The sequence below is a fragment of the Carcharodon carcharias genome, chromosome 1 (genome assembly GCF_017639515.1).
Source record: "Carcharodon carcharias isolate sCarCar2 chromosome 1, sCarCar2.pri, whole genome shotgun sequence".
NCBI classification, from domain to species: Eukaryota; Metazoa; Chordata; class Chondrichthyes; order Lamniformes; family Lamnidae; genus Carcharodon; species Carcharodon carcharias.
In genome coordinates, this window is record NC_054467.1 from 181,899,010 (window position 1) to 181,914,489 (window position 15,480).

At 44.5% G+C, this 15,480-nt stretch overlaps 1 protein-coding gene across 2 annotated transcripts in view; it reads right to left on the reverse strand.

Annotated features, from left to right (window-relative positions):
* The window catches only part of itga1 (integrin, alpha 1), a 334,480-nt gene that overhangs the window by 145,684 nt on the left and 173,316 nt on the right, over positions 1-15,480 (reverse strand). For both annotated transcript variants that reach the window (XM_041192519.1, XM_041192527.1), the window contains exons 8-9: positions 10,118-10,268; positions 941-1,106 (exon numbers count right to left, since the gene is read on the reverse strand). In XM_041192519.1, the coding sequence (XP_041048453.1) occupies positions 941-1,106; positions 10,118-10,268 (317 nt within the window). The remainder of the gene's footprint in view (positions 1-940; positions 1,107-10,117; positions 10,269-15,480) is intronic.

Consider the following 15,480-nt stretch of genomic DNA (forward strand, 5'->3'; position numbering starts at 1 on the left):
GGGTAATCACCAGGGAACATGACAAGCAGACTGCCTTCCCAGTATCACTCACCTCTGGCCTGGAATGCAATGATGATCCTAGGCTTAGGATGGGTGTCATACCAGCAGCAGTCAACATCTTCCCGATGGCATTGCCATTTAATTGATTGGCTGGCAGCTCTTGGAAGGCAGGACCTCGGCCCTCGAGGTCCTTTGCATGTCGCTTGGTAATCTTTATTTCACATTGTGTTAAAATATGAAAAGTGAATGATAGCACCTGCTGGTGCTTCCTGTCTATGAGAATTCTTCAGTATTATTGGCTGCTTAGCCTGCTTCATGGCATCACTGTTGCTGGATGCCAAAGGTTCACTATAGGTGTTGCCACAATGAAATTAACATAAGGAAAGGTGAAATCCATGCCACAGAGCTTTCTAAATCTTTGTAGGCAGCTTTCTTTGAGATCGGAGGTGAGTATTGTCACTTCGCAGCTCACTACAAAATTCGGGTCAATGTGTTACTCCAAGCCCCTGATAACTTCCCCTTGTCCCCTGATAAGGACTTTGAAAAAAGCTAATGTTGTACAGCCCTTTTTCAAGTTCTGCTTTTTTATAACTAATGAAAAATTAAAATAGAAACAGTATTTTTTATTGCCCATATTATTTTTCTCTTGGATTGCTTTCCATAGTATCCTGGGAATTAGTTGTTAAATCCTGGAGACTTCAAGCCAATCTAGCAGGATTGACAACAATGTAGTAGTATCAAGTTTTTTGTATTTATAACAACAATCTGAAAAGCCAGTGAACGTGACTTGTTGGGCTCCTGTTAAATCATCATTCCTCCTCTACAATTTGGAGCAAGCTTTTTCAGACTCTGGCTTTGAGCAACACTTGAAACCTGTGGAGACATTGATTTGTCATGCTGAAACAATGCTAACTCCAGAAAAAAAAACAGCATGTCCTACCTTCCAAAGCAAAGATTTGCTCTCCAAGGGCTCCTGCTATTGTCACCAGCGCTTTTTCATCTGATACATTGAAAAAGTGTTTATCTTTGGGTAAGCTTGCAATAGACTCTATTTCTTTTAGAAATTTGTCAGCGCTCTGATTTCCTCTGTTGTAACTGCCAAGCACCTAAAATACGATGAAGGAATTGATTATAATTAATAAAATGTAACATAGTGATTGAAATGCAGTTCAACACTGCCATTGCTCATATGATGTAATTACTTAATTGTCAGAACACCAGTATTTTTGATGAGAACAGGACGGGAATTGATACATATAAAATTTAAATCTACCTAGTAAGTATATTGGCCATGGCATCAAGGAATGCTAGGAAAAGCCTATGGAATGTCCATACAATCCCTCTCACTATTTCAGCAGATGCTGGGTGAAGGAACTGTGGTAAAAATCGAACTAACCAGCATGACATCATTCAGTCAATGGAAATGAGTGAAGTCCAAAAAAGGAAAGCTGGCCCCCATTAATCTACACCAAATACTGCCAAATGTTCATGTCCAACCCTGAATTAGGAATCCTTCCCTATATCTGTGCTGTAGTCTTTTATATTTTCAAACATTGACCAACTCTGCACCAAATATTATGTGGTATTCAGAGGACATTATGTGGTGTTCAGAGGTATTAGGATCTAATTTGCTATCAGATTGTTGAAATACACTTTTTTCATTTGATTTGACTAACTGTGTGCTGCTTTACTTTATTGTGGATATTTGGACCAGTAATTAATGCTTCCTATAATATTGTGAAATATTAAGGTGATCTTTGACCCCTCAAAGCATTGGTCTCTGCTATTGGAAAACACTAGTCTAACAATTAAAGATAATATCATACACTGCTCAGTGCTTTTAGTGAATCGCGGTAGGTTCATAATTGGAGGGAACAAGATTTATTTCTAATGTCATCTTTCATTCAGAATCAGTTTTAACTGGGCATATTTTTTAATGTTCTTAATTAAATTGCTGTGTGAAACAGCTCTTGGTCTCAATAAGGAAAATATACAGTAATCATCGTTCTGAAACCATAGAGTATGGTGCTAGCAATAGATAGAGCAGCATTGGAGGGTAAAACCAAGGGAAATAATAAAACATATATTTACATGATTGACAATAGTAAGCACTCAGCATGTTTTTGGATGTGTTGTTCTGTAGCTTTGAATAATCTAACCTTCCAAAGAGTTTACTTTGCAATGACTGGTGTATAGGTAGCTATTTTAAATTAGCTTGAAGACTTGGAAAGCACTCAAAATGGAAGAGGTGAAAGGAAGACAAGAGAGTAAAGAAATCAGAGAAGAAAGGGCAGACAACTTGAGATGCAGATTGAAAATATTGAGGATGAGAAATACAGAGTCTGAAGAGGGAAAAGAATGAGGATATTTAAGGCTGGGCTGGGTAGTTGGGTAGTGGAGAATAAGAATCTTAAAGAATAGGCAAGAGAGTGGAATGAGGTGAGATGCTCAAAGGCAAGGAAATAAACATTATTTACAGTCATCATGATTATTACTGTCAGAAACTATTTCTGAAACAGTGCCAACCATTAAGCTCTCAGATTATTATTGTACACATGATTAATATATTGTTATAACATTTCTCTCTGCTCTATTTTAACAGAAATATCCATTACCAGTTTAAAATAAAGAGACTGCATGAAGAAAGCGCAGGCAAAAGGTTCTGTAAATATGCAGCAAATAGAATGCAGGAAATTAAATGCACAAGCATTGAATTTTGCTTCATAAATATGGCCATTTTAGAAGTATGAAATTTATTACACAAATTAAGGAAAAGTCTGGGCCTTCCTTCAAGAAGCAATGCTCAGCGAGAGAGTTGGCAAACGACAGTCCTACAGCCCTTCATTCTTCATCTATTTAAGTGACTGGATGGGAAATCAAGGAACAAGGGGGTGTTATTTCCTAACCCAAGCTCACTATGAGAGCTACTTCTTATTAGGAGTGTCTAATCAGGAAACCAGCCTATAACATTTTGATGGCCTGAATTTTGCTCAGCGAGCCCAGAAGTGGTTGTGAATCCCACTCCTGACTGACAATGGGGAAGAAGAAATGTGATTTCAATCTGGGCGGCTGATCAGGGGCCCCCCGGGGTGAAAGCGGCATTTGTTTGGAGAAGCCGGGAGCGTGTCAGGCGATGGGTCCAATGCGGACCTGGCAAGGGATTTAAAATAGGCGGAGGCAGCTCCCTGAAGGCTGTCATGGGACACATCAGGAGTTGTGCTGCCAAAAAATTAAAGCTTGGGATATAGTAATGGCATTTGTACCAGCTGGGCATGCCAGGCAGGAGCGTAACGCAAATGGGAACTCTGCCCTGGGTTCTCTGATGAGTGCCTACGCATTCTGGTCGAGGAAGTAAGTGTCAGGAGTGGAGTCTTAATGCCATGGGATGGCAAGAGGATGCCTCGCCAGCAAGGCATGGACGGAGGTAGCAGCCCAGGTCAGCGGGCATGACATGGTGCGCTGCACCTGGATACAGTGCCGCAAAAGGTTTAACGATCCTCTTCTCTCCACAAGGGTGAATACTGAGTTGGCATGGAACAGTGTATGGATGTGCTAAGGTGTGGCTGTTCATCATGGTGCTCAGGGGTATGAGAGTCTGCGTGCCAAACGGCACTGAAACCTGCTCCAGCCAAGGTTGGCAGATCTGCCTGCTTGCCTTGGGTGCATCGAAGGATGAGGTATGCTAATCGGACGTGCACATCAAACTGGGTCTCGGGGGTGTGGGCCAGGCCAGAATGGTGTCACAAGAGGAGGTTGGAATAGTGAATTTTCTTCTGCCCATTCAAGAGAGAAGCCTTAATGCTGCTGAGTGACCCGGCAACACGGAAATTTGCCCAGGAATGCCCTGTACACAAAAAGCAGGACAAATCCAACCCAACAAATTACCACCCCATCAGTCTACGTTCCATCGTCAGTAAAATAATGGAAGGAGTCATCGACAGTGCTACCAAGCGGCACTTGTTTAGCAATAACCTGCTCATTGACGCTCAGTTTAGTGGCTAACTGGGCCACTCAGCTTCTGACCACATTACAGCCTTAGTTCAAACATGTTTAAAAGAGCTGAACTCCAGAGGTGAGGTGAGAATGACTGCCCTTGACATCAAGGCAGCATTTGACTGGGTGTGGCATCAAGGAGACCGAACAAAACTGGAGTCAATAAGAATCAGAGGGAAAATGCTTCGCTGGTTGGAGTCATACCTAGCACAAAGGAAGATGGCTGTGGTTGTTGGAGGTCAATCATCTCAGCTCCAGGGCATCACTGCAGGAGTTTCTCAGGGTAGTGTCCTAGGCCCAACTATCTTCAACTGCTTCATCAATGACCTCCCTTCTATCATAAGGTCAGAAGTGGGGATGTTCACTGATGATTGCACAATGTTCAGCACCATTCGCGATTCTTCAGATACTGAAGTAGTCCATGTCCAAATGCAGCAAGACCTGGACAATATCCAGGCTTGAGCTGACAAGTGGCAAGTAACATTCATGCCTCACAAGTGCCAGGCAGTGACCATCTCCAAAAAGAGAGAATCCAATCATCGCCTCTTGCTGTTCAATGGCATTACCATCACTGAATCTCACATTATCAACATCCTGGGGGTTATGATTGACCAGAAACTGAAACTGAACTACACTAGCCATATAAATACTGTGCCTACAAGAGCAGGTCAAAGGCTAGGAATCCTGGTGCGAGTAACTCACCTCCTGACTCCCTAAAGCCTGTCCACCATCTACAAGGAATATTCCCCACTTGCCTGGACGAGTGCAGCCCCAACAACACTCAAGAAGCTTTACTCCATCCAGGACAAAGCAGCCTGCATGATTGGCATCCCTTCCACAAACATTCATTTCCTCCACCACCGACACACAGTAGTAGCAGTGTGTGCCATCTACAAGATGCACTGCAGGAATTCATCAAGGCTCCTTAGACAGCACCTTCCAAACTCACAATCTTGAAGGACAAGGGCAGTTAACAGATGGGAACACCATCACCTGGAAGGTCGCCCCCAAGTCACTCACCATCCTGAGTTAGAAATATATCGCCGTTCCTTCATGGTGTCAGGGTCAAAATCCTGGAACTCCCTTCCTAACAGCACTGTGGGTGTACCTACACCATATGCGCTGCAGCGGTTCAAGAAGGCAGCTCACCATCACCTTCTCAAGGGCAACTAGGGATGGGCAATAAATGCTGGCCCAGTCAGTGAAGCCCCTATCCCGTGAATGAATAAAAGAAGAACACAAACGGGTGGTGGGGTGGCCAACCTCTTCCTAATGACCAAGTATGAGATAGGTGCCCTAGAGCTCGAGTGCCATCATTGAGCAAAGTCCACAGGTCATGGAGAGACAGGGGTCTCGGAGGAAATTAAGAGCCCAGTGGACAATGGCCAGACTGGTGGTCAGACTGGTGGAGACTGCAATTAACATATGTCATCTCATCTCAAATGAGAATTTCTAAGGAAGAGTCGCAACTCATCGTCCAATCACAATGCCTCCATGAGGCAATTGTCCATGGTGTCAGCAGCCTGTCTATCAGCACGTTGACTATATGGTGTTGAATATCCTGACATATTGTCTTCCTTCCTCAGCTGAGCCATCCTGAAGAGGCTGCCAAGATCCCAAGGAGCACCACCCCCCCCCCAACTTTAACAACTGAGGAGGACCCCCAGCCAGATCCATCATGTCACATCCTCTCTCGGAACAAGGCACAGCACACACACAAGCACATCGGTGGCTGTAGTTCATCGGCTCGGATGGTTGTGTACTGTGGGGAAGTCACATCACACTCGCATGAGAAGCTGGTGGAGGCAGAAAGTGCTCAGGGCACTAGCATTCAAAGGACTGCTGGAAACCAAGAATATGCTAAGTATGAGGTAGATATCAAGCCTCTGGAGTTGTCTATCAGGCAGCAGATGTTCAATGCCCAGAGGAATGCGAAGGAAGATCTGGCAGAAATCTCTGAGGATTTGCGTACCATCGTCTCTGTCATGGAGGAGTCTATGCTGAGCATGAGCACTGCGTTGACCCAGAGCTCCGAGTGCACAGCCTCCACAATTGAGACAGTGGCAACTCTCTTGGAAACGCAGCTCTACGAACAGAATCAGGGGCCCCTGGGGTTCAGACTTGCAAGCCCTCACACTGGCCATGACTTCAGGATGTCACTGCTAGTGTGAGAAATGGATGAGGCACCTAGTCTCTCTGCTAGGTGCCTGTCCAGCAATGGTCAGCAGGGAGGTTCAAACCAAACTCATGCTGGTGGACGAGCTGCTTGTCATTTCTTCAGGCTCCTCTCAGAGCACTCTGAATGATGGCAGCAGCTCCTACACCCCTCTGCCAATGACCATGGCATCTGACGAGGCTGCAATGACTGAGGACTGCCCAGCCATGGCACTGGACGCTCCCTCCCAGGTGGTGCCTGCACAGGCTCCACTGGTCAAAGGAGGACCACCAAGGTCAACAGGGCCAAAAGGGCAGCAGGCTGTCTCCAATACCGCAGTCAGCGAGGTGAGGGGGCACCTAGACATAGCACTCGCAAATGTAAGTTTAAGGCACCATGAGTACAAGAGGGGTTTTTCCACAGGTGACATTGCTTCATTTGAGCAGTGTTGGATGTTCATTTTATGGCTACATCAACAAGAGATAAATTTATGTTCATTTTGTATCAACATTATCAAGACATAAATATTTATTTTCTTTTCATGGTCTGAGTGTGCTTTATGTTTTTCATTGGTGCAGGGCATGACATTGGATTGTGATAGGCAGGAGGGGCTCCAAACTTTATTTCAGAGGCTATGAATTGAAGCTGGGGTCATAGGATGGCCTCGTTGGGAATGTTTTCTAAGGAGGTGCGCCCTTGGCCTAAGTACCTAGCAGAACGGTTGGAGAATTAAGGCCTCCCTGATGTCCCTGTCTCCCTGAAGGTTCCTCCGTCAGCCTCCGCATCCTCACCCTGTGCCACCCTGGCTCATCAGATCCTTCTTGAGAGTAATCCTCCGTGGCCTGTGGAGCTGCCTCACTGTCTTCATCCTCCAGTGGGTCCCCGCTTGCCAGTGCCAGATTGTGCAGAGTGCAGCAGACAATGACTATAAGTGACATGTGCTTTGGAGGGCATTTCAGAGCTCCCTGTGATTGGTTCAGGCATCTGAACCACAGCTTCAGTGGCTTGTGCAGGTATGGCTCCTGTTTTACCTCTCTTCCGCCTCTGACCTTGGGTGTCAGAGTGGCGTCATGAGCACCTTTACAAGGGAGAGCCTTTGTCACCCAGGAGCCAACCATCCATCTGAGCTACAGCCACGAACAGCCTTGGCACCTGGGAGTGTCACACGATGTTGGCAACATGGGAGTTCCAGGGAATCTTGCACAGCCTTGCAGAATCTGTGCTCTATGATCGCAAACTATCTGAATGTTCATGGAGTGAAATCCCTTTCTGTTCTCGAAGGCACCTGACTCACCTGATGCCGCTTTGATGGCCACATGTGTGCACTCCATGACTTCCCCCTGGATGCAGGGGAAGCCAGCAATTGCTGTGAAGCCTCTGACTTGTTCTGTCTGGATGGCTTTGTCAGTCCAGAAATGAGTGAAGGTCATGAGCCGTCTGAAGAGAGCATCAGTGACCAGCTTGACACAATTGTGGACAACAGATTTGGACACACTACATAGATCCCCCACTGACCCGTGGAAAGATGCGGATGTGAACAAGTTGAGGGTTACTGTGACCTTTAGAGCCATTGGCATAGGGTGGCGCTCTACGCAGTTGGAGGAAATCTCCAGCCCAATCATCTGACATATGGAGGTTACAGTTTCCTTAGAGAGGCAGAGGCTCCTTTGGCACTGTATCTCAGACATATTGAGGTAGCTGGAGTACTGCCTGTAGACTCTAGATGCAGGATAGTGCCATCTGCTGTGGGCTCTTCCACCTTGCACTTCCTCCTGGCCCGGCACCCTCTGTGGCTGTGGCTCTCTTCCCACAGGTCGCTCTCTATGATACTGCCTGTGGACACCAGGCCTCCTCTTCCATCTGGCCCTCTCATCCTTGTCAGTGGAGGTCCCACCAGTTAAGTATACAATTTCCATTTGCAGAAATGTGGATGGCACTGTCTCGTGCACTGAAGGGGACACCCAGCAGACAACCTCCAACAAAGTTTGTAAACAAAACAACCCTGAGAAAAGCTAGAAAGACAGAGTCCTCCAAAAAAAAAAACAATGAAAATGCTATGAACTATCAGGAATCAACCATGTCAGGATGGTATATGTGTGTGTATGTGTTAGTGTGTTAATTGGATTAAAGGCAACTGGTCTGAAGGCTTTGGTGTAAACGTGGTAAATATGGGGCAAGTTTAGAATGTAAGGTGTAAAAGGATATTTGAATTTTGAAATAAACCAGACTAGATTATTTTCACAGGAGGGGTAAAATGTTAAAATGTGTCACCTAGGCAGGTGATATTTAGAAACAGTGTGTTTATTTTTCCCAAATATTACTGGTAAAACTTAGTGCTGTGAAAGATTATGATCAGAAAGTTAAAGTCCAAAGACATAGGCCAGGAGCTTCGGGTCAGCAAGCAGGTGTAGGACCCACTCGCCGATGCATAAAATGATGCGCGGCAATGTCGGGCATGCATCCTGATGTCACTGTACATCATCCAGATCTTCAGTTCGGCGGGCATGTACCAGAGTCGGCTGTGTGCCTGCCGAACTGTCAAAGACCTATTAAGGACATTTAAACAGCAATTGACATAATTAAATGAGCTGCCCATCCAACATTAAGGTTGCTGGGCAGGCAAAGAGCCCAGGCGGCCTTCGCATTTTTCAAGAAACCTCATCCACGGGTGGGATGAGGTTTCATGAAGGTTTTTAAGCTTAAAAATTTCATAGACATGTCCCAGCTCATGTGACACTGTCACATGAGGGACATGTTTAAAAATAAAAAATCCCCATTATTTAAATTTTTAAGTATCAAACTGATCTGCCTGAGGCAGCTTTGTACTTCAGGGAGATTTCTACACTCTTTTGCATGTGCACAAAAGAGTACAGGCCCCGACTCAGCCTACTTCCCCTGCCCGCGCAGGGTGCGTTCAGTGCTTCCAGGTGTGTGTCACGCTGGGCGGGTCTTAATTGGCCCACCCTCATAAAATGGCAGCGCGCAGCGATTGTGGGCGGTGATCAGTTATGTATCCGCCTGCGCCTGTTCCTGCCCAACCCCCCCTCCCCCGACGGGGAGAAAATTCTCCCCATAGTGAAACAATGGGAATTTGCATTCAATGGGGAAAATATGTATAGAAGAACAAAGGCTGTTTATAAGGGTAGGCAATTTTAAGATGTAACAAGTATGAAAAGCCTTCAGCATCTATGCCTCAAGCTGCTGTCTTCAAAGAGCTGAAGTTAAGAAAACTCACTTTGAATTCAGCTGGTTCAGGGTATTATGTGTCAAATTGCCTGGGTCTTTTAAAATCTGTGTGTCTTACTGTTGCCTTTACGAAAGTGTAACTGAGAGTTAGATTAATCAGGGGGTTTAGAAGTTATTATAGTAGTAATTTGTAGGCATATGCATGTGATTAAAATCATTTCTCTTATTAATAAATGTTTAATCCAGCTTTGTAAAACCCTATAAGACTTGGTGGTCTTATTACTACCGAATTCAAGGCACGCATCTCAGAATTTATACAAATTGTAAAACAAGTTGTAGCAGTTGTTTCAAGTTTCCCTTTAGGGTTTGAACAACTCAGCATTTACCATCAGCTATGCCATAACAACCAACATCAAGCTCTCACCTAAACTCCTAACTACATACATTGCCAAGGCTCTGCCATCCTGGATGAAGAAACCAATAAAAACGGGATGGCCGCCTGCTGGTGTTGCCCGTGCGCTGACCACTAAATCACACAGGCAACATTAAATAGCAAACAATTGGGTAGTAAAATGGCTTAATTGCCAGATTAATTGTCAGCAGACATGCTTCAGACTTCTGTGCACTCTCACCACCCATAATATCAGACAATGACTTCATTAAGTTGTGACGCCCGCCTGATGTAACCATGCGCGATTTCACACTCATTTGGGTCTGCTGTGTCCCCGATCCCAGAATGTAAAATTCTGCCCAAAAAGTAGAATGAATATATGAAGTACTTACTGCAATAGCAAACCTCCTAATTTTTTCCTTATCACATGCTTCGATTACATCTGGCAGATTGTAACTGTCATGTGATTCGCCGTCAGTTACCACTACCATCACCTTCGAAACTCCTATTCGCATCCCTCTGGCTGCTGTAAATTCACTTTTCCTGAAATAGACAGAGTTTATTGTTATTATTCATGTGTATGAGGTTACAAGCCAAAACAATTTTAATGCCACTTAGATAATTCTGAAGCTGAAGATCCACCTGGTGTTTGACAATTGCAAGACCATCTGTGATTATAACCTTTCATTCCGCAGTGTGCCAATGACAGAGATCACAGTGACTTCCTAGCTCGTATTCTAAAGGAGTTTTTAAAAATTCATTTACAGGATGTGGGCATTGCTGGTTAGGCCAGCATTTACTGCCCATCCCTAACTGCCCTTGAGAAGGTGGTGTTGAGCTGTCTTCTTGAACCGCCGTAGTCCATGTATTGTGGGTACGCGCACAGTGCTGTTAGGGAGGGAGAACCATAGATTGCAGTGGTTCAAAAAGGCAACTCACCACCACCTTCTCAGGGGCAATTAGGGATGGGCAATAAATCCTGGCCCAGCCAGCAAAGCCCACATCCTGTGAATAAATATTTAAAAAAATTGACCCAGTAGCAGTGAAGGAACAGCAATATATTTCCAAGTCAAGATGATGAGTGACTTGGATGGGAACTCCCAGGTGGTGGTATTTCCATGCATCTGCTTCCCTTGCTCTTCTAGCTGGTAGTGGTCGTCAGTTTGGAACCTGCTTCCTAAGGATCCTTGGTGAGTTTGTGCAGCACATTTTGTAGATGGTACACACTGCTACCACTGTTCGTCATTTGTGGAAGGAGTGACTATTTGTGGATGGGGTGCCAATCAAGTGGCCAGCTTTCTCTTGGATGGTGTCAAGCTTCTTAAGTGTTGTTGGATCTGCACTTATCCAGGCAAGTGGAGAGTATCCAATCACATTCCTGACTTGTGCCTTCTTGAACTGCTGCAATCCAGGTGGTGTCGGTACACCCTCAGTGCTGTTGCATAGTGTCTAGAGTCAGATGTAGGCCAAACCAGGTAAGGTCAGCAGATTTCCTTCCCTAAAGGGCATTAGTGAACCAGATGGGTTTTTGCGACAGTCAATGATAGTTTCATGGTCACCATCACCAAGACCTGCTTTAAGTTCCAGATTTATTAATTGAATTCAAATTCTGCCAACTGCCATGGTGGGATTCAAACCCATACCCCCAGAGCATTAGCTGTGTCTCTGGATTGCTAGTCCATCTACATTACCACTATGCTACCATCTCCCCTAAAGATCCAGGTCTTGCTGCATTCGGACATGGACTGCTTCAGTATCTAAGAGGTTGCGAATGGTGCTGAACATTGTGCAATCGTCAGCGAACATCCCCACTTCTGACCTTATGATGGAAGGAGTGATTTGATTGCATACTGTCGGCATGAAAGCACCTCCAAACTGGCCATTATATGGTCTGGATCTGCAATGCTGGTTTAATCCTGTCCGGCAGCAGATGCTATTTTGGTAAATAGGTTGAAGCCCATGCTAGGAACAACTGCTCCGAGGATTCTTAAGGATCTCATTGACAGCTAAATTGCCTACGAGCATTCATTAAAGAGGCTACATGGCATTTTGTGGCTGGCACTTCAATTAATTACCTCATCTAACCTAACTGAGTGACTAGGAGTAAACAAATTGTTGCTAAGGATTTTAAGCACTACTTAAAGAGATGTTCAAATTTAACTGTTCATTATCGCTAGAGACGTAAAGGGGACACATCAGGAGACTTTCTGGGGCATTTTGTCAGGATTTCACCAACTCTCTTATCAATCTTTTTCCTGAAATTCTCTGCGACTTTCACCTAGAGAGTAAATTCGAGAGTTATTTCACCTAAATTCAAAACACAAACAGATCAGCCATGATCTTATTGAATGGCGGAGCAGTCTCGAGGGGCTGAATGGCCTACTTCTGCTCCTTTTACGTATGTTTGTATGGGTGTTGTTAAGTGCTGTACTACTCCAGCTGAAAGCACACCTTACAGGAGTCACCAGAAAACAGGGACTGCTCGATCCTGCACATCTTGTTAGGAGCCTCCTTAACCTGGAGAGGAATAGCAGACAGCTGCTGCAGGGATAGGAGTGCAAGGTGAACTCTTTCCCCACAAGTAAAGGACATCCTACCTCCACCAGGATCTCTTGTACCACTTTCAAGAACTTGTGTGTCCTCTCCCTTGGTCCCTGAGCCATTGTGATGCCCACACGGTTAAGTTCCTTACAAATGCTGCAAATCTAAAAATGTGCTTGCCTTGTGTTCTCATAGCTTCCCTTGCAGGAAATTGTTAATGCCTCACATGGCTCGATTTCTATCTCTGGCATATGGAGCTTGTATTTGGAACATGCCAGCAATGGAGGCCATCACATTTTTCCTCAGCACCATATCACACAGTAGCTAAGGAAAATTATTCTTCCCCCATGGTCAGATTATTTACTCTGAGCTGCATCCAACTAGTGCTCAACAGGAAACTGTAACCACTTCAGTCATTTCCTTAGAAATCTCACCACTGATAACTTGTAATGATCATGTCAGGGCAAAGGGGAAATAAAGCATCAATTGTTTGTCTTAATCTGTCTTTTTAGGATGATATATTTGTTACAATTAATTCAGAGAAGTACTTCAAAATGTAAGTCTCTTTGGTTTCCATTTCTGCAGGCAGGTTCTATTTGTTTCCTTATTCATCAGAATATGTTTTCAAAAAGTATATGGCAGCCTATTGGCTATTGTAAAAGTCTTGTAACCTGAGGTAATGAGTTTGAATACCAACCTTGTCCTATTGTGAAACTGAATTCAATAAATATGGTAATTTGAGGGCTGATTCCAGTAAAAGCCCCATTGAAGGTGTTGGATTGTAATTAAAAGGTCACAAACATCCTTCAGGAAATGGAATCCACTGCACCAAACTGATCCATACTACATGTGGCATCAGCACCATACTATGAGGTCAACTTTTAGTTTCCTTGGGGCAAAAACAATGATTAGAGGACACTGTACAGTTTATTTCAGCACTGCTTTTATCTTGTGATCTCAATTTTTGTTATTTATTCGGGGGCTGGGGTGGTGGTGAGGACATCACTGACAACCCAGCATTTTTTGCCTAGTCATAATTCTACCTGAGAAGATGGTGGTGAGCTGCCTTTTTGAACCACTGCTGTCCATATGGTATAGGTATATCCACGGTGCTGTTAGAAGGGAGTTGCAGGATTTTGATCCAGTGACAGTGAAGGACCAGCAGTATTGCCCCAAGCCTTGATGGTGTGGAACTTGGAGGGGAACTTGCATGTGGTATTTCCACATGCTTGCTGTCCTTGTTCTTCTAGGTGGTAGAGCTCATGGGTTTGGAAGGTGCTGTCAATTTGCTGCAATTGATCTTTTGTATGATACACAATGCAGCCACTGTGCACCAGTGATGGAGGGAGTGAATGTCTAAGGTGGTGGATGAGGTGCCAATCAAGCAGGCTGCTTTGTCTTAGATGGTGCCAAGCTTCTTCAGTGTTGTTAGAGCTTCACTCATTCAGGTGAGTGCAGAATATTTCTGACTTGTGCTTTGTAGATTGTAGAAGTACTTGAGCAGTAGGTGCTGAGCTACTCACTACAGAATTCTCAGCATCTGACCAGCTTTAGTCACCACAGTGTTTGTGTGGCTGGTCCATTTAAATTTATGGTCAATAGTAACCTGACGGATGTTGATGATGGGGATTCAGCAATGGTAATGCCATTGAATGTTAAGGGGAAATGGATTCCGTCTTGTTGGAGGTGGTCATTGCCTGGCACTAGTGTGGCAGTAAATTTACTTTATTTTCTAAATTTACTTGCCACTTATCAGTCTAAGTCTGAATGTTGTCAAAGTTTGGTGCACATGGATATGAACTGTATCGGTATCTGAGGAGTTTCAAATGCTATTGAACACTGTGCAATCATCAGCGAACATCCCCACGTCTAACATTATATTATAGGGAAGGTCACTGATGAAGCAACAGAAGATGGTTGGGCCTCAGACACTATCCTGCAGAACTTCTGCAATGATGACTTGCTGGGACTAAGCTGATTGGCCTCACCAACCACAACCATCTTCTTTTGTGCTAGGTCTACCTCCAACCAGTGGATTCTCATTGAATCATTTAATTTTAATAGCACTCCTTGATCCCATGCTTGATCAAATGCTGTCATGATGCCAAATGCAGCATCTCCCACCTTCCCTTGTCTTCGAAAAGCAGCAGAAGAACACTACACTTCACTTCACTTGGGCTTTAATTGCCAAATAAAGTTAACAATTTTAAGAAAGCAAATAACTAGCACAACATATTTTTGCACTGTTGTTATTAAGCTTAGCAGGCTTTCCCAGTAGTAGAAGAAATAAATAGTTTGCAACTGTGGCACTAAACAATAAGGTGAGTTGCATCATGGACAGAATGTATGTGCTCTCCTACTGCCCATAATCAGTGTGTTTTGTCTGGAAAGAGGTATGTCTTTTCTTAGCTTTGTGTGTCCATTCCAATTAAATACTTCAGCTAGTTTCAGAGTCTGGTTCTCAGGCTGGCTGATGATTGGTGGTACTCATGGATCTACTGGGTCTTGGATTAATAAGGACACCATCCCTGAAAGCAGCTTTGATCACATGACATAGAAACATAGCAAATAGGAGCAGGAATAGGTCATTTGGCTCTTCGAGCCTGCTCCGCCATTCAATATGATCATGGCTGATCTTCTATCTCAACACCATGCTCCCCCTGTCTCCCCATGCTCCTTGACACCTTGAGAGTCCAGAAATCTATCTACTTCCTTCATAAATACATGCATTGACTTGACCTCCACAGCCTTCTGTGGTAGAGAATTCCACAGGTTCACCACCCTCTGAGTGAAGAAGTTTTTCCTCATCTCAGCTCCCAATGGCTTACCCCGTATCCTGAGATTGTGACCTCTTGTTCTAGAACCCCCAGCCAGAGAACCATCATCCCTGAATCCACTCTGTCCATCCCTGTCAGAATTTTATATGTTTCAATGGGATCGTCTCTCATTCTTTTAAAAGCCAGTGAATACTGGCCTAGTTGGCCCAATCTCTCCTCATATGACAATCCTGCCATCCCAGGAATCAGTCTGGTGAAGCTTCACTGCACTCCCTCTATGGCAAGTGTGCCCTTTTTAAAGGGAAGGAGACTAAAACTGCGAACAATACTCCAGATGTGGTTTCACCGAGGCCCTGTATAGCTGCCGTAAGACATCCATGCTCCTGTACTCAGGTACTCTCGCAATGAAGGCAAACATGCCATCTGCCCTTTGATTG